Source organism: Podarcis melisellensis (genome assembly GCF_964234715.1).
Source record: "Podarcis melisellensis genome assembly, chromosome: 5".
In the NCBI taxonomy this organism is placed as follows: Eukaryota; Metazoa; Chordata; class Lepidosauria; order Squamata; family Lacertidae; genus Podarcis; species Podarcis melisellensis.
The window spans coordinates 100,629,076-100,648,277 of record NC_138537.1 but is presented as its reverse complement, the minus strand read 5'-3'; the positions used below and the strand labels follow the sequence as shown (position 1 = coordinate 100,648,277).

The 19,202-nt window shown below is 44.4% G+C and overlaps 1 protein-coding gene across 9 annotated transcripts; it reads left to right on the top strand.

Annotated features, from left to right (window-relative positions):
* The first annotated feature begins 475 nt into the window (after positions 1-475).
* Positions 476-15,960, top strand: PTHLH (parathyroid hormone like hormone). Of its 9 annotated transcripts, none has more exons than XM_081913390.1 (5): positions 476-576; positions 1,980-2,161; positions 4,518-4,645; positions 11,082-11,504; positions 15,585-15,960. In XM_081913390.1, exons 3-5 carry the CDS (start codon positions 4,545-4,547, stop codon positions 15,592-15,594), a joined length of 534 nt encoding a protein of 177 aa, XP_081769516.1. In that variant the 5' UTR covers positions 476-576; positions 1,980-2,161; positions 4,518-4,544; the 3' UTR covers positions 15,595-15,960. The 9 variants fall into 9 exon arrangements, with proteins under 9 accessions (XP_081769516.1, XP_081769519.1, XP_081769517.1 ...); XM_081913391.1 differs by having other exon boundaries at positions 568-585; XM_081913393.1 differs by lacking the exon at positions 1,980-2,161 and having other exon boundaries at positions 480-576.
* The last annotated feature ends 3,242 nt before the right edge of the window (positions 15,961-19,202 follow it).

Here is a 19,202-nt window from a genome sequence, read left to right as displayed (position 1 = left end):
GATTGAACCAGCCAGTCCAAAGCATCAAGTGCCTTGGAGTCCCAACCCGATTCTGTGTTTTATCCCTCTGGAGTTCTGCCACACTCCACAGTCTACACACCCGAAGCAAATGCCAGCAGCATTCACCATGGAGCTATATATAGAAGGAACAGGCTTTATGAATTAAATAACTGAATCCTTGCCCTCCTCAACATGGAAAGTCAATCTACTATTAGACACACAGAGAGACTACTAGATTCTTAGAACCAGGCAGCAGGTTTGGCACAACACACTTCACTCTCTTTGTGTGTTTTAACCTAAATTCTTACAGGCATCCAGCCAAAAAAGTATGTTACATGAAAACTGCTGCAACAATTCATAAGTGGAAGAAGCTGCATCAAGTGAAGCTGTCCAGTTCAACCCACCTGTTCATAGTTTAGTAGTATCAGGAAGTGTCTGGGCAGGGAGAAAAAGAGGGAGGTGCACTGCTCCTGATTACAGGAACACAGGAAACAAGAGGCTGATCAGACAGGACACCTACATAGGAGAATCCACTTCCTAGCAGGCTGGATGGATCATCAAGAGATTTGACAATAGGTGGGTGAGGTGAGTTACATAGTGGGGGTGGGGCAGAATTGTACAGGAAATTTGTAAGACACTTTGCCTGTTGAATAGTGCTATGGAAGTCACTGGTGTGCAAACACCAGTTGAAATGTTACTGGCCTGGGTTCAAAGTCCAGAAAGACACCTTTCTGGGAGCTGTGGTAAAGGCCACAGCTCCCAGCCCATTCATTTGGCAGTAGAAGTTCCACTGAGCCTTCATATCCTGAGTAAATACGTAGAGGATCGGGAAGAAGAGCCGCTTGGCTATTCCGGAAGTCAAATGTCCAGCTGAAGGAGGAAGAAGAGGACAGGAGCACTGATGCGTATGCATACTAGGGTGAGGCTGGGGAGCAGGAACAGAGAAACAAAAAACACCCTAAGGGGGGAAGCGGGTGCACTTTGAATCCTTTGTCAGACTTTGCTGGGGCAAACAAAAGTAGGAGCTCTTCCAGCCCGCGGATATTAAGGGAGCCCCAGCCCACCCCCCGAGTCAGACAACCGAAGCGCTGGGCTGGTGGCTCCTCGAAATCCTTCAGGCGCTTTTCCTAGCTAGGAGGTCTGCTGACACGCGCGCCTCCGCCACCATTCTTCATCCACTCCCTAGGCGTATATAACCGTTTTACCCCAGGAAAAAAAGCTCCAGGGCTCATTTCTCACATTCATCAGTCCAAGACGTGAGGTCGGCTCTCAAAACGCACAAACAAGGCGTTCGGAAGCGAAGGGTTTAAAAGCGCAGGAGTGCGATCAGATAAGAAGCGCCTTCTGAAGGCCTGGCTTCCTGGCGCGGCAGGCAGAGGAGCAGCCCCTTCTTGCGGAAGAGACGCCGGCAGCAGGGGCCAAAAGCCGGGGCAGCGGGGCAGCAACCGCCTCAGCTCCGCTCCTCCAGGGCATTTTGGAAACAGCTGTGATGGAAGGGAAAGGAGCCAGCGGGGCAGCAGGAATTCCAGAGGGATGCAATGGCAGGAAGGTGACGGTGCGGGAAGGAGCCCGGACTGGGATGCCTCACGGCTCCGGCATGCGTGTGTAGGTGTCCCGCGGGCCAATGGCGACGAGAGGAGGCGAGCAGGAACTCCCTCTCCCCTCCATTTGCTGGAGGGCGCGATGGGGCGGTCGCCGTCCAACCAGATGGGGCTCTGGGGCCCCGTCCAGCCAGCCCTCCCGGGGCCGCGTCATGCCCAGGCCCATTCGCATCACATGCTCCCTCGAGGGCAGAAAGGAAAAAGGGGTTCTCCCATCCCCACCCCGTTTCCGTATAGCTATATATAAGGCGAATCTCTCTCTGTTCCTCCAGTGACACAAAGAGTCAGAGAAAAGGAAGCACCTGCTCCTATTATCTTATTTTAATTTTAATTATTTGCATTCTGTTCATTTCTCCCATGCAAAATAAAAACTCCTAGGTTTGGATTACTGGAGCTGGAAGGGGAGAGAGATTCCCTCTCCTGTGACTGGCTTGCTTTCTAGGGTGGAAAGGAGGGGAGAGAGACAAAATAAATTCTGGAAGCGACCGCTGAGAAAACCAACTTTGTCTTGGCCAGGCTGATCTCTGAGAAGGCGAAGAGGAGAAGCGCTCAAGGAAAAGGTGAAGTAATGAATTCTGGGGGAACTTCAGTTTTCCAAGTCTTTTTACACCAACTGTTTGTTTTTCCTAAGTCTGTAATGAATGGGTCGGCAGCCCCACAGAAGATCTCTGGTGGTTTTCAGAGAGCAGCATTTCCTGGGCAATGCAGAGAAAAGAAATCCGAGGACCGGTTGATTTGTGCATTTGCCTCTGTTTGAATTGGCTGAGCAAGAGGCAGTTGGGAGCAGGGTAGCCCTGCCGCCTCTTTCAAAATCCCAAACAAATCCTGGGCTTCACCTGATTTGAGATCTCTAGTGGGGGGAATTTGGTGTATTTCAAATATCTCATTGTTACACTGGAGGCAGGCTTGTGATGTAGTCCTAGAATCATAGAATGGTAAGATTTGGAAGGGCATCTTTGGCCCAGTGTGGGGCTCGAACCCAAGACCCTCAAGATCTACTGACAGCTGTCGGGAAAGAAGTTCCCAGGATTGGGTGTGTGTTGGATGGTGGGGATGAAGACTCCTGCTGGGAAAATGTGTCCATTAAACTTCCCCATAAGTAGAAGGCGGGTCCATTCTTCCAAGTTCCATTGAACTAAATGGCGTGACTCCCATTCATTCCAATGGGGCTGGTGAAGGAGCAGAAGCAGCGCCACGGAGGACCCTTTGCTGACTGAAGGGGACTGGGCAGGGGAGGCCGGCCCAAGACATTTCGGCCAAAAGGGCACCAGGGAAGGTCGGCCCTGAAAGACTGGCCGCATATCGGGATTTGCTGCCGGACAGGCCCGCTCCCCCTGCTCGGCAGGGCGCCTGGGGCGCATCCCAGGAACCAAGGCGGACCAGTTCCGCCCGGCTCTGCCCAAGGCCGCCGGGTTGGGCGCTTCCAGGCCGGGCCGGCAGGATCCGCCGGGGCCTTGCTCCCGAGGAGCAACTTCACTCAGCCCTTCTTTCGGGGGGAGGTGGAGAAATGCCCTTTGGGGCTTCGCCCCAGGCGCCAGGCCCGCTCTCTCGAAAGCCTCTCGTCGGCCGGCTCGTCCGCTCCGGGGTCGGACAGTCCCCAGCCTTCCCGCTGGGGGGGGGGGGCCCTGGCCTTCGCCTGATCGGAACCCGCGACCCGCAGCCTCGCTCTTCTTCTTCGCATCTCCAGCAGCTCCGCCGAGCCACGAGGGCTGGGCCCGGGTTCTCTCTCGACCGCGCCTTGGTCCCCGCCGTCGGGCCGCCGGCTGTTCTTTGGGACTCACGCGCGAAGGCGCTTCGCCGGCTGCCGCCCCCTCCCTCCTCCTCCCGCGGGGGAAAGGACGCGGAGCTTGGCGGCGCCTCTGGCGGAGGAGTCCTCGCCCGGGCCGGAGCGCCCTCGGCGCCAGGTCGCCCCGTCGGAATTGGGCCTCGGGGAGGTGGGGAGGAGGAAGGGCCGCGGGGCGGACGGCGCCCCCTCGGCCTCCCCTCCTCGCCCCAATCCCAGCGGCGAGGGGGGCTGCGGAAGCCGCTTCGACAACTGCGGCGGAATGAGGCCAGAAGGACCCGGCCCCACTCAAGGCTCGCTCTGGCTCGTGTGAAATGTTCCCCGCGCAAGTAGAGAACCCTCGCTGCACGTAGAAAGGTAGCGCCTCAGGGAGCCTGATGCCTTTTCTGCTTGCGGGGAGGTTGGTTTGAAATGCGATCTGCTCCTCGCGACACGGAAAGGCACGCTCCATTCTGCTGCCTTCGAAGAGAAGTGGCGCCGTGTCCCTCACGGCCGATTTGGCACCCCACCAGCTCCGGGACCCAGAGGATCTTGCTGGCGGGCGCTCTTCCGCCAAGGGTGGGGCTCGCCGCCCGCCGGCAGCGCTGGGGTCTCGGCCCATGTTCCTCGGGCGCCATCTCTTTGCAAAATGCCTCCTCCTCCTCCAGCAGGTTTCCCAGAGGCGGCTGCTCTCCCCGCTGCCTCCCTCCTCCCTTTCGTAGCGCTCGGCGGGTGTGCGCGCACCAGGACTCAGTGTGCGGGTGAATGTTAGTAAGTACTGTAAGCAGAGAAGACAACTTGCCGGAAGCTCCTGACCTGAACCTCGACTTCTAGGTACTTTGCCGACGGAGGATGCGTGGCTTTCTCTCTCGGAGAGGAAAGGAAAGCGGCTGCAGTTCTCGAAGGACGCGTCCCCCTGCCCAGTTCAGGGCTGTCCTGGGACACAGAATCCTTGGTTCTGTTGCCCACCTAGGCACTCGGCTTGCTTTCAGCTCAGAAGATTGCTCTGGAGTTTGTTTGTGTGTGTGTGTGGCGGGGGGGGGGGGTAGGGACGAAGTGGGGAATCCACGCGTGGGACCTCCGTCTCCGCTTCAAAGCGCGTCTCACGCACCCACGCGCTTAGGAGCAAAAACTTATCGTGTCTTCCTTCGCAGGTTCCAAAGACTCACAGCAAAGCGACGATGTTCCCCAGGCTCTTTCACCAGTGGAGTTTCCTGGTTTTTCTACTGAGTTACTGTGTACCCTCCTCTGAGAGATCGCTGGAAGGGAATAGCCGCAGACTGTAAGTTCCAGTTTGATCTTCATTACAATTGGAGTGGTTGGGAATTTTGATACAGCAACAGCTCTGATCTCCTCTTTCTAACAGTGGCATTTCAGCTTTTCACAGGGGAAAGTGTCTGAAAAGTCTTAAACCAGCTGCTTATGAAGTCATTGGTCAGGGATACAGATTTTATTTTAGAAAAATAACAGATAAGGAACTATCTCTTTCACTGCTTCCAGTTTTTTTTAAGTGATGCTGGTTCTCTATATGCATAGGAAGATATTTTTCAAAGACTGTTTGGGGACAGCATAATATTTGGAAGAGTTGAGAACAGTGATGGGGTTGGGGAGAATCTCACTCAGTGATTCTTGGCAATGCATAAGAGGAACAATTGCTGTCCTTAAAGGACACAGGGTGGGTGGGGAGCAGAGCCTCACTTGTGTACAATTACAAATTTACACACAGACAGTATTCATATTACAGGAATGCTACAATAGCAGACACACTTCAGATGTGGAAAATGGGGCTATAGGCATGTTGGCCTAGGTCCCAGCTACACTGTGGGAGAATATACATGACACTTATATCACAGACATTGCCTTTGCCCACCTTGGTACCGTGACAGTTAACATTAACTTTCTGGTCCAGAGTTAAATATCTGATTTAGTGAGAGTTTTGAGATAAGAGAATCTGAGAATGAACCCAAAACATGTATGCTCCCCCACTGTCCCCCATGAATCATATGCCTGCGTATGTAAACAAAACAATGAAACCACCCATGTCATTAATCCCGCACTGTGGTTACGAACTAATGATCAATAGATTTCTAGTTACTTAAGATCCTGATCCTGAAATCTCTTTATGCTGGTTTAATTATTCGGAAGGGGAGTGTCCAATAAGTTCAGAAGCCAAGTATAAACCAACAATTTTAGGAAACCATGTATTCCATAAACTTAGAAGTAACAGTGCTGCTTATTAGCTTTACACTGTTTTACTGCTTTTATTTCTGTTTTTAGGCTCTATTTTTATATTAGTGATTGATGTTTCTGGGAGTGGCATTTATATGTCTAAGGGACTTGCCTGATGAAGTACATTGATTGTTGGGATTACTAATAATAAATCCATTCAAATTTGGTTGGAAAATGCATGCATGAACTTTGTCCCAAAATGCAATCTTTAAACCTCCTTGAGCAATGTGGGTAGAGAACACTGTCCTGAAGATAAAGCTAAAGGACATTCTCTTCCCCTTGTTAACACTAGTTACGTCTTTTATTTGGAAATGCTGTGTGGTATTCAGCTGGGTTTTACTCAGATTGGGCATATTAAAATTAATGGACCTAACTTTGACATGTTCATTAATTTCAGTTGATCTGCTATGAGTAAAACTAAGTTGAACGCCACCCCATGCTTCTCACCGCAGCTAATAAGAAAATCCATGTTTGGATTTGTGTTGAGCCTTTCCCTTGGAACCAGTCCTATATATCTTTCTATTAATCAGGGGTCCCTTTCTTCTGAGGCAATGCTCGCCACCACAAATCTCTGATTATTCCCTCTCCACTAGATGTTACCAAGGCAAAATTCGCAGTCACACACCCCTTGGTGCTAACCCAGACTGAGTCACTGTGTGTGAAGCGATATTCCTGAACAAAGCCCACAAACAACAACAGCCTGCCATATTACAAAGAACAGCTGTTTTGAGTTGATTGGTAACTTAGTTTGGTAGGCTATATACTGAACGCAGCAAGCTGCTGAAAACAGATTTGGTCCCAAAGACCGTAGCCTCTGCCTGTCCTATAGTGCTAACTCCAACCCAACCTCCAACTGTGGAATGAAAGAGTAAATTGTGGAAGAGGGGCTTCACAGGAGTCTGTAAACATGAGAATGCCACCAAACCCACAAAGTACCTTACAGATCAGTAAACATTCTAGTGATAGAAAGTTTCTTGGCATGTATTTTCCTAAAGACTCCAGGAGGAGAAGGCAAACTGCAGTTACGAGAAGCGAGCTTTTTGGAGGCAGTGAAAGAGAAATTGGGCCAGGACGACTGTTTGAAGTTATGGTGATCAAGACATCAGGAGTGGACACTTTTCTAATGATGACTGGTTAACCATTTTTCCTTTGGGGATTAGCAGTTTAACCCAGCCAGTGTGTTTATGATGCTGAATTCATAGCAGTCAGTACTGTGTACATGAGATTGAATGATAGCTCTGTGAATGTGGCATACAATGTATACAGTAATTTGTGTGGGTACTTCTGGGCAGCGAGAAACCATAAGCTCTCAACTCTTCTCTCAAAATTGCTTACCACATGTTAGCATTGCATTAACTGCATCTGGTTTGGGGTCAGAATTCTTTCATTTAACATGGCTTGCAGGCTGGAAGGGATCTCTAGTGGGTTATCCTAATAATTTTGAAATCTTCAATCTTTCTGTTTTTAGGAACTCAACAAGTAATCCAACCCAGTGATTAGGCAAACATGAAAAGTTTAATAGTTTAATCTTTTCCCAGTCCATACAGTTACATGGAATGGGAGAAATAATTACATTTCTTATAGCCTGTGTTATGGTTCTATTATTTATATTTATATGACATCATTTACTAGGGCCTTCCCAAGATGTTCTGGTTCCTGCTGTATTGGGGTGCGTTTTTTAAAGAGTGTGGGATGACCTTTCTCCCCACCACTTGCCCTTTTTGGTCACAGATTACTACAGTCATACCTCGGGATGTGTATTCTTCAGGTTAAGCATTTTCGGATTGCGCTCTGCAGCGACCCGGAAGTAACAGAGCGTGTTACTTCTGGGTTTCGCCGCTCGTGCATGCGCAGACACTCAAAATGATGTCATACACATGCGCGGAAGTGGCGAAACGCGTTCGCTTCAGGATGTGAACAGGGCTCCGACACGGATCCTGTTCACATCCAGAGGTACCACTGTATTCCTCAGAAGCATTTACAGTAGCGGCCTACACATTGGTTCAACACACTGAATGGTTATTTTAAAACAATTAACTGGGTCCATGAACTATGTGAATGCACATGAATGTCAATCTAATATAAATGCACAGAGGCAAGCTGTGCATTATTATTATTTTACTTTAACGGGGGGCGGGGTGTGCATGCATGCATCTCTCACATACATCCTTTAACTACCGGTAAATTAGACAAGAAGGGGTGGGGGTGGAGAGATGAGAGTTGGAGAGACCAAGGTGGGGCAAGGTGAATTCTTCACATTTATTTGGACGGGTCAGCCAGGCTTTTGGCTTCTAAATTTTTAATCAAGTACCTAATTGTTTGGGTTGTTAAGAAGGGAGAAGCATCCTGAGAAATTCTGAAAGCACTGCAAGATATGTTGCTTTGGACAGACTGGCAAATATGATAAAAATAGTAGCTAAGAACTAACTGGACCTTCATAGGTCCCTTTAACACTGCAATTTTAAGGGTACATGTTTTAGTGCAGTGTATCATACTTCTTGAGGTACATGCCTTCTCTTCAATCCTTTTGCCTTCCCATGAATCTACATGTTTTGTTTGTTTTTAGGTTCATGAGTGTGCTTCTAATGTTACTAGCTTGCAGTGTTTGAAGTGACCTTTAAGTGAAGGGACTTCCACACTATAACTAAGCTATTGCAGTTTATGAGCTGGAATCACATAGAATTTTATCAGGCCTGTATAAACCATTTTAGTTAGTGTGAGAGGTGTTACACTTTGGTAACATCAACAAGGTGTCAATTAGTACACATAACTTTCATTAAAATGCTAAAACTGACTGTATCAATGGGATCCCCAAGCACTTGGCAATGAGCACATACAAAGTCAAGTCTGATTGCCACTGAAGACACTGTTTTTCCACTGAGAGTCTCATCTAGCTCTGTTGCTGCCAGGGACTCCTAGTTTGGAGCTCAGCCTCTTAGCCACTAAGGCTACAACCACTCTAAAGATCAGGCCAGAGCAAATATCACAGGCAAGACCTTGTTATAAACCTTGACACAACTCTTTTAAATGAAGTTACTCTACACATGCAAGTCATCAAGTGCTGAGGAATCAAGTTTTGAGAAATGAATAAATGAACATCAATCCAAGTGGCGATGGGGTGGTAATAACATTTCATGTTGGTATTTAAGACCTCTTGACCTCTGCATGTTACACAGAGAAATGCCGGTCTCTGCATTCAAAATACAGTGGTACCTCGGGTTACATACACTTCAGGTTACATACCCTTCAGGTTACAGACTCCACTAACCCAGAAATATTACCTCGGGTTAAGAACTTTGCTTCAGGATGAGAACAGAAATCATGCAGCAGCGGTGCAGCAGCAGCAGGAGGCCCCATTAGCTAAAGTGGTGTTTCAGGTTAAGAACAGACCTCCAGAACAAATTAAGTTCTTGACCCGAGGTACCACTGTAGTCTCTATGGAGATCAATGCATCAGGCAGCAAGTTGATATATGGTTCTCATTGCTGCCATGTTTCTTCATAAAATACATCAACATGCCTACCTCATTAAGAAACAGAGTAGTGACATCCATTGACTTGACCAATAGGAGTCCCCTCATTTATAATATGATATAATATGTTTGTGCAATAACCATGTGAATGCCTCAGCGCATTCCACTACTAGCAGACCGGAAGGACAGCTACTTGTGGCACCTTTGGGATCTACAACCCCACTTCCCTTTTTCCCTTGTGCAGTTCACAATGCATCCACCTTACCCTGAGGCAGAAACACACATTTTCCCATAGTTAATTACTTCCCAGGCAACGCTTAGATCATTTGTTGGATCACAATATGGTTTCTGTGGACCACATTTTCTTAACTCCCTTGTTATTCCAGTCTGCACTCTTGCAAAATGCCTGGTTAAACCATTGCTTAAGTAGCCTAGAATTGAGGAAGCTGAGAAAATGTGATATAGACTGCTCTTGTTGTATAAAACAGTAGTTTAGGAAAGTATTATGTACATAGAAACAAATTAAGCGTGCCTAACAGGATGGGTGCTGCTGAGGAAAAGTGGTTAATAGAGAATATAAGACTGAGGCATTGAGTAAATCTCCTAACATCTAGGCTAGCTTGGAGCATGTATGCCAAGAAACTGTATTCTACATGAGAGATGGCCACCTGATGAACAGCAGACCAAATATTCCCTGCAAATCACTCATCATCCAAAGTTGTTTTATACAGTCCCTAGTAGTGCTACTAGATTATAATCAAGAGATGGTAAGTGGTTTGCCAATGGCTTAACTTCAAAGGAAAATAAAAAGGCATTTTTTTCAAGTGGAAAGAGCGAGCTAACCCATGTGGCAACTGCCTCCAGATTTTCACATAATGCTCTGTCTATAGCTGGGTGCATGTGCACCATGCATAAAATCGTTCTTGCTGCTCCATAAATTTATTATGGGGCCTGACCAATGATGAGGTTGATTCATTTGGCAGCATACACTTCTGAGTCACAGACTACCACCTGAAGAGTAGAATGCCCCAGAGAACATATAAGTTGGTCATCCTGTTCCAGTAATTGAAAATCATAAAAAAGGTTGATACATCCTCAGCACATGGTCTCCTTTGCATCATGTTCTGGTGACACAGTTCTTCACCAAGTACTTGTTCAATCTATGTACAAAAAACACCTCCATACTTTAGACAGGGAAGGGGCTTGCACACCACAAGTCAACAAAGCGTCTCCACTGAGAGAACAAATATGTCAGCGTCTAAGGCAAGGCCCTATAATTAATCTATTCATAAAAGGTGTAGAACATTAATTTCTTTTAAACTAAAGGAAGTTCCTATCTCAGAAATCCATGCATGATGTAATTGCATAAGAATTTGCATTTCTAAGGACCCATTTTGATATTGCAGCGGTGGAGTTGCTGCTGCAATGTGTCTCTTCCCTGGGCTACTCTGGTGACATCAGAGTCTTGGGAAAAGGCCACGACAGAGCTTCACAACATCCCAGCATTGTTCTTCCTGAAAATTAGAATAATGCTGGCATGGAAATGAGTCATGCTAAATCTGCCGCCTCCACATGATCTCAGACTTCTCATGCTACCAGAGTGGTGCAGGAAGGAGACATTTTCTACTGGTCCATATCATAAAGTTTATGTCAGAAGACACCCTGACATAAGACTGCTTTGGGGATAATCTGTTTGGAAATATTTGCCCGTATTAAGTCAAAGAATGTGTAAGCTGAATTTTTATTCCCCTACAATACATTATGCCCATGTCTTTTGCAACTTTATATGCTTGTCTTTGATAGCTAAGACTGCTCAATAGGTCGAGTGTAAGATAATTTGCAAATTATTTGAATTTTAGATCTTCTATTTCTGTAAGGAAAAGTGAACCAAAAGTAGCACATATCCAAGGAAATGCTTTAGAGGTGGAAGGTTTCACTGTACCCAGAAAGGAATAGATTTGGCTAAACTGATTAGCAACATTTTTTTTTATTGAAGTGTGGATTTGCTTTTTTTCAAGCAGCAAAAGGACAGTATCAGAATACCAGCTGTTGCATGATAAAGGAAAGTCTTTGCAAGATATTCGAAGACGAAACTTCCTGCAAAATTTAATTGAAGGGGTTAACACAGCCGAGATCCGGGCTATGTCAGAGGTATCACCAAACCCTAAACCTGCCACCATCGCAAAGAATTATGCTGTCCGGTTTGGCAGTGAAGATGAAGGCAAGTGCCTGACTCAAGAGACCAACAAAGCCCAGACGTACAAAGAGCAACCTCTTAAGGCTCCAGGAAAGAAAAAGAAAGGAAAGCCCGGGAAACGTAAAGAGCAAGAGAAGAAAAAAAGGAGGATTCGTTCAGCCTGGCTCAGCTCAAGAGGGTCTGGAAGTGGAATGACACAGATCCCCCTCTTGGACATCTTTGGAACTACACATATCAATACAAGGTAATGCTCTTCAGCCTTAATGCAGAAGGTAAGAATTTAAATGTCCAGGGTCTACCCAAGACAATAGGATGCCTAAAGTGGAAAACTCAAATGGTAATCAACATGGGCAGAATGCGTTGCAAAGTTCTCCTATGCAACTCCATTGATGCAAACTGGAGATGTGCAAGGGAGTCTGGTTCATGGATTGAAGGAGAAATAAATGATGTTGAAAATGTGCTGTTTCCAGCAGTTATACCTTGCCTCATAGTATGACTGTCTCTAATCCCCATTTTTCTACATCACTTAGAGGGTGAAAATTATTAAGCTACTTCCTCTTCTACAAGAGCAGTAGCTCCCCACTTCTTTAAGGTAATTTGTTTGCTTTAAGCTACCAAGATAAATGTCTTCCTTTTGGAGATACAGTCGTACCTCTGGTTACATATTTAATTCGTTCCGGAGGTCCGTTCTTAACCTGAAACTGTTCTTAACCTGAAGCACCACTTTACCTAATGGGGCCTCCCACTGCTGCTGTGCTGCCACTGCACGATTTCTGTTCTCATCCAGAAGCAAAGTTCTTAACCCGAGGTACTATTTCTGGGTTAGCGGAGTCTGTAACCTGAAGCATATGTAACCCGAGGTACCACTGCAGGGAGAAGGGCAGCAAAACAGTGTTTGCCTTTGAGTCAGTTCTTCAGTAGCAAAGTTACCTGGACAAAACTCCAAGCTCTTAGATCCCTCTTTAAGGAATTAGTAACTATGTAACAACTATATTTACTAGTCCTTGGAGGCGGGCAAATTAATTTCAGAGAGATTTGTGTTTGTGCTAGGGAAAATCAAGCCCTTTACAACTTCTGCACATTTTAAAAATGCAACACGGTTTTTCTATAATGAGAGGCGTTTCAAATTTTAGGATTATGAGATGATAGCCTACCTTATATCTTTCACAGATATAAAAAGTAAGCTATGCCCCCCCCTTGTCTTTAACAATTTACACCATTTTTAAAAAAAGAAAAAAACCTCACTGTTTGTATCCTTAGGGGAGAACATGGAAAGTTTCTCTTAGTAATATCTGCTAACACCAGCCAGCCTTTCTGCCATAATATTTTCCCTGCCATTAGGACTTGTTAGTTCAGTTCCAATTTTGCTGCCAGCTTGTCAAACAATTACACTGCTGCTGAAAAATGTGGAGCATTGCCCCGGGGGTAGAGAAACATGTTTCTCTCATGTATGACAAGCTTCTTTAAAAAGAGTAAGTTTAAGAACTGCAACTTTGCACAGATTCCATATCATCATTTTCTGAAAGAATTGTGAAAGCTCTCATTCTTTCACTCCCCTTTAACTCAAAGAAAATATAGTGATTTTTATTTCACCCAAAGATTTCAGGATTAAACATTGCAATATGGAAATTATAAACATGCTTACTCTGAAATTCAAAAGAGTTCAACAGGATTTGCTCTCTTAACAGGTGTGCTTCTTAGGATTGAATCTTATTTTCTTACATTTGTAACCTACCTTTCTTCCAAGGGTCTCAAAACAAAGAGCATGGAGTCATCCTTTTTTAGCTAGTATATAGACTATTGACTTATTTGTAATATTAGACACTCAGTTTGCAGCAACAGGCAAATTTAACCACTATTTATATACTCCTGACACAAGCATTACTAGTCTCCTGTAAATATGTGGAAACGTAATAAACAGAGGAGGCACCAGACCACAAGATGCACCTAGTTTTTGGAGGAGGAAAACAAGAAAAAAAATATTCTGAATCTCAGAAGCCAGAACAGCAAGAGGGATCACTGTGCAGTGAAAGCAGCCATCTCTCTTGCTGTTCTGGCTTCTGGGATAGCTGCGCAGCCTGCATTCGCTCCATAAGATGCACACACATTTCCCCTTACCTTTTAGGAGGGGAAAAAGTGAGTCTTATAGAGCAAAAAAATATGGTAATATTTGGGTTCCTGTGTGGGCAACACCTACAGATACACAAGGTGTCACTTTTGTATTATTTGAACTGCAGGACTCAAATATGGTCATCCACATGTCAAAATTGGCCTAATCTTCATGTAGACGACTTACTATTCACAATAACCCATTCCCAGAGATTTTCTAAGTTTATTCTTAGGACTTGCATTTCTATCCACATTTGTGTGTGTCTTTTTTTGTGGCAGTCTTTTTTTTTTTTTGCTGCCCATGGTAACCATTTTGTCCTAGCACCTACCGAACTTCAACCACTATCAGTACTGGCATCACATTTTTCCCCAAAAGAAAAACTGCCTGCCTGTTTCAGTGGTAAAACAGCCTTCCATTGGTGCAATGTGACTTCTTCTTCTTCTTCTTCTTCTTCTTCTTCTTCTTCTTCTTCTTCTTCTTCTTCTCCTCCTCCTCCTCCTCCTCCTCCTCCTCCTCCTCCTCCTCCTCCTCCTCTCCCCTGCAGCTCCTTTGGACTACCTTTCAGGGGAGGATGTGAGGGATGAAGAAGAAGGGGAGGTTCTATCACATTCAGTCCACTCATGCGATGTTGGATGTAATCCATTGTGTTATAAATATTTTGCAACGTTTGAACCAACATTGCTTCGTCCAAAGGATACCCAAAACGCTCAAAGCATTTCTAGATTGGGGCTTGTCTCAAAACGTTTTTGTTTTCAATATAATAGTTTATGAGTATTATAGGGCCTGTAAGGACTTTGAACACTTGAGATATTTAAAATATATCTTTTAGAAAAGGAAGTGATTAAGCACAAGAGCAAAATTCAGAATTTCAGCTTCTGAGCTTCCAAAACAGCTTTACCTGATGCAGTGCTAATAAGGTGGCAAAAAATGTGTGTTCCCACAATGTTAATCAAGTGACAATCAACCTTAAAGACTGGTAGAACATTTCCAGGAAAAGTGACTTCAGTTATCTTTTCATGATACAACTCTGCTTTCCCCCTCAAATTGCAGATTTTAAAATGCTTTCAATTATTTTCCTCATACACAGTATAAGAGAAATCAAGGTGTGAACTTGTCTTAATATAGTGCAGCCAGCATTCAAAGTGGTTGTTTAATTTGATCAAGGTAGTAAAAAAACCAAAACCTGGACATGATTTTTATTTATACACTCTGAAGAAAGGCGAAAGGTCTTAAGAGGTGCACTTAAGAGTCTAATGCAACAGGCCATGGCGCTCCCAGCTGAAATTCTCTTCATTCTCCAAAAAGAATGAAAGCTTGCATCTGATAACTTGCAATCTGCTTATCACTTCTATGGATTTGTGTGTCTTATGTCAGGATCTTAGGTGAATAAAGAAAGCTGCTTGAGGGCTGATGTGTGAAAATCCTCCAGCTTGGCAGGATGACACAGAAAACCAGGCTACCGCAGCTTTGCCTAAAGGTTGTTTGCTCATCTTTGATAAATGGTCACCTATAACCCACCCCTATTCCTTCATTTGGCTGTTTTGTTTCTTTCTCCCGGTCCTTTCCCCATTTTTCAAGTTGTAAGCCAGCCACTCACCTTGGGAACACAGCTAAAGATGCTGTGCACAGATATCCCCAGAAATGGGAACAGACTTTTCTGAAATATCTCACGAAAGAGTCAAAGGCAGACTGGAGAATTACAGGTCTGGGCAGAATAAATCTTTGCCCAATGGCCACCCTCAGCAGGAAATGTAAAATAAGTAACAAAGATGGAACAGATCTTGAACAGGATGTCATATGTAGGCTCAAACATAGGAAGCAAAGCTCAACAGGCCTGAATGGAACTTGGCTGCCTAGCCTGGATTTGGAAGGTGGATTTTTCACAATACCTAGTTTTAGATTTGTTTTAGTAGCACTATATTAAATTGTGATTAAAATGTGATGCATTGCTAATGACTGTGCATTGAGGGAGGGGGTCTCACGAGAGACCCAGCTGCAAAGGATCAGCTACTTGGAATTGATCTCTAATACTTCACATTGCTAGTTTCATAGTACTGAAAACCATGTACAGTAGAGACTGAACAACAAAAAATCCATAGTTGTTCATCATCTCTTCCAACAGGCACACCCTGTTGTGAGACTATAAATGTTGTGTCCAATTATTTTGTATGGGAAAATATTAATTTCCCCCATTTCTCTTCTCTTTCTTTGCAGGAGGCGTTGACATCGTCAGCTGAGATTTTTGGAAAACACACTGCAGTATTCTGTATTAGTCAACATATGGAAAGTGTTAGAAGTATTTATTATCTGTAAATATTGTAAATGTATCAGAATAAAATGTTGGCCACAGATGCTCTCCAAAACTGCACATTTGAACATTGTGAATATTGGGAGATTCTTTTTGTGCAAAGACAATTCTTGTTGTCCATTTACCATAATTTATTTTGTTGAATGATGTATTTATTTCCATGAACGTTTATCTTGGTGCTGCTGACTTTCTATAATTTTTGTAACATAATGCACTTTAGATATACATTATGTCTTTTGTTGATACGACATAAATAAATGGTTCCTTTTTTATTGGTTTTAATGAGTTGCCCAAGTACAGTTGTTTAAAAAACAAACAAATCTTCCATGCATGTATAAAAGGCGGTATTTTTACAATTTTTTTTAAAGGCCAATAAAATATAATGTAGTTAAAATCATATCATGACTCAGAGGAAAAAGTGTGTCCTCTTAAAATCTCAAGGACAAGGAACAATCATTTCCCCCTTTGCGGCATCTGAAAATAGTCTTCAAACCTAATATGTTTATATTGGTTTTGCTTTCATTTTCATATTAGTTTTTAGTTAGAAATCACTAACGATGTATTGTGCTCCACTATCTGGCATTAAGGCAGTGGAGAAGCTGAACTGGTGTCTAATACTTGTGGAGAAGAATTCTGCACAGGGGGATGTGCTTCAGTCTTACAGGGCTTACATGGAAACACAAATTGATCTCCAAAAGTGTTAGTCCAGAGTTTCCCAAGGCAGAGCACAAGGGATGGAGACAGACGGAGGTCAGGTTGGAGGGTGGGGAGGAAGTTGTAGCTCCTCAGCATTCATCCAGCAACAAAAACCTGGCAGAAAAATGCAGATGAGACCAAAGGGGCTTAATGCAAGCCAGGAATCCATTGCTGCCTTGGAGCATCTGAAGTCTGAGTTTTTATAAATCTCCCATTAGAATTTCACACCTCATTCCAAGTTTATTTCCAGATGCTGCTACTTCTATTACACAGGAATATACTAAAATACTCAATAGATTCTTCCTTCCCTACAGAGTTTATTGGAGGTACAGTTTGGTCTTCCCCAATATCTAGTATGCTGATTCTGATGCCTCCTTGTCTTAGGACATTGGAGTGGCTGAATGCATGGAGAATGTGTGAAATATCCAACACAGTGGCTTGACTTTGGGTAGACCAGCAATTCCAAGCCCACTTTGGATTCACACTCAGCAATGTTTCCTAGTTCTAAGATAAATGATTAGGCCTTGAAGACTGGTGGATACAGTCTTTGTTGCCTACTGTGGGTAAATAATCATTGAGAAACAAGCTGACAGCTCATATTTCAAGTGTCTTGACATGCAGCTCAATCCTATCTGTATTTCCCAAGAAGCAAATTCCACTGATTTCAATGAAGCCTAATCAGAAGTACACATGCATTAGATAACAGTCTTAGACTAGTTTAGGGCAGCAGGGGAGCTAACAGACACCCTGATAAACGTGCTAGTCTTTCAGATAGCATCAGTTCCTCCAAACCAGCGACCTACCCTTGCACATCAGATATACAGTAGACTGCTCCTTGCCAGCCAGCTGCACAGCTTACTGCCCAAGTAGAAACTGCCAAGCGGATTTTGCTGCTGCCATATGCACCAGTGGAAGCATGTAGGCATCAGCTGCAAATTCCATTAGCTTAGCGTGGTCACCAGCCAAAAGTCATTAAAAGTCAGCAATAAAGCTGTATAGATGGATCCTTTTCATTTGGCACAACATGGTAATATTCCCACAATTCGTATCACACATATGCACACTTGTTTTGTATATACACATATAGTACACACATGTATTCCCATTATATTAGAAATGTGTTTTTAAAGAAACACTTTAGGACTAGTGCTGCCTCTCTGTGTGCTTATTTGAATCTTAGGCTGCATGAGGTTGCTCCCCCTCCATGCCATTTCCAGCATGGAATCCTTCAGGGAGGTCAAAGGGGGGGGGAGGGGCCCAAGGTAATCAACTGGCTACATATTTAGAGGATAAAATTGTTCATTCTTGACTCCACAGTTGCTGCATTCCTGATGCCATGGATTGTCACATATTGTGGCATCACTTTCAGTTCATGCATTACAGAATTCTTGCAGAGGGAGCCTGGTTGGGACCAGGGCATGGAAAATGCTTCAAGGTGTGAGAGCGAGGGTAGTCCCTGATGCCTTGGAAGTGGCAGTGGTGGGGCTGCTCCTAAAGAAGCCGTCCCTGTTGATTCGGACTAACAAGGATTCACAAATTATTGGGGAAAGTAGTGAGGGTTGGGGTGTTCTTGGATTGTACGGATTATCTAGACCCATTCTAATCTGTGTTAAGGGTTGGCTATGGGACCAAATCTGCCTTGGTTGCCCTGATGGATGACTTTTTACCAAGAATGGAGCAGAGGGCTGTGACCTTGCTCCAGTGTCTATCGAGGCCACTTTGCTACATTGATAATACTTTTTGGCCCACTGGCAGTTTTACTATGGGGTGCCTACAATGCTGTTTAATACCTGACATAGTTTTAAATAAACCAAGGTTACAAAAAACAAAATAAAAAACCCAACCCTACAGCCACAGTGCCAGATCAACAATATTTGCTGTAGTGGGGCAATAGTCTGCACCACTGCCTCCCTCCCCATGACTAGGAACTCCATGCTGTAAACTTGCAACCCCAAAGTAAATAGAGGGAGGCAGCCACATGCCCTGAAAGATTCCTACAGAAATTATTTTGCTTGCAATGCTTATTACTTGGATGCACCTTAACAAGCATTAAAGTACAGATTAAGGCAGATTTTCCTTTGCCCTTTTAATCAAGTTAACCAAGTCTTCATCTGATAGATGGCAGATTTCCAGCAAAGCCTAGCCCAAGCTTCCTTTGAAGAAAGACTAGAAAAGGTTTAGCGAATCAACAATTTGTCATGGAGCACATTGTCATTCAGCTCTGCATAGTCTGCACAGGCTGGAAGTTGCTCTCCAGAGATGTTGTGGATTGAGCTTGAGGCCTTGGGAGGAAATCCCACCATTTGCACCCATGAGAAATTTCCTTCTAATGCAAACCACATCTCCAGATGAAATATTTTCCTCAAAATGGCAGTAGAGGACAAAAAGGGCAAGTTCCACCTTGAAGCCTTTTAGGTCAGTGGTCGATCAGATAAGGAGGATGGTTTTAAAAGAAAAAGGGTATAAGGTGATGCCAGCACTAACCCTGGTCTGAGTCAAGTCTCCTGCAAACGACATTCACTACTTTTTTTAAAGTAATGCACCTTTTGGACTAACTTCTTAGAAATGCATCACCTAAAATCAATATACAAACAGGTTATTAAAAAATGGACTTTCCCCCCTCTTCTGTTCTCTAATACACAAGGATCCTGTATGTTTCACTTAGCAACTGCTGAATTTTTTTTTTTTAAAAAAAATTCTTTCCTTCTTTGACAACCTGACATCTGAACAACACCTAGTACAGTGGTACCTCAGGTTACATGCGCTTCAGGTTACATACGCTTCAGGTTACAGACTCCGCTAACCCAGCAATAGTGCTTCAGGTTGAG

What these genes read in the sequence shown, in the direction of transcription:
- PTHLH (XM_081913387.1), top strand. An exon ending in GAAGGGAATAGCCGCAGACT is followed by an intron (nt 4,646 to 11,081) that starts GTAAGTTCCAGT and finishes CTTTTTTTCAAG; the next exon opens with CAGCAAAAGGACAGTATCAG.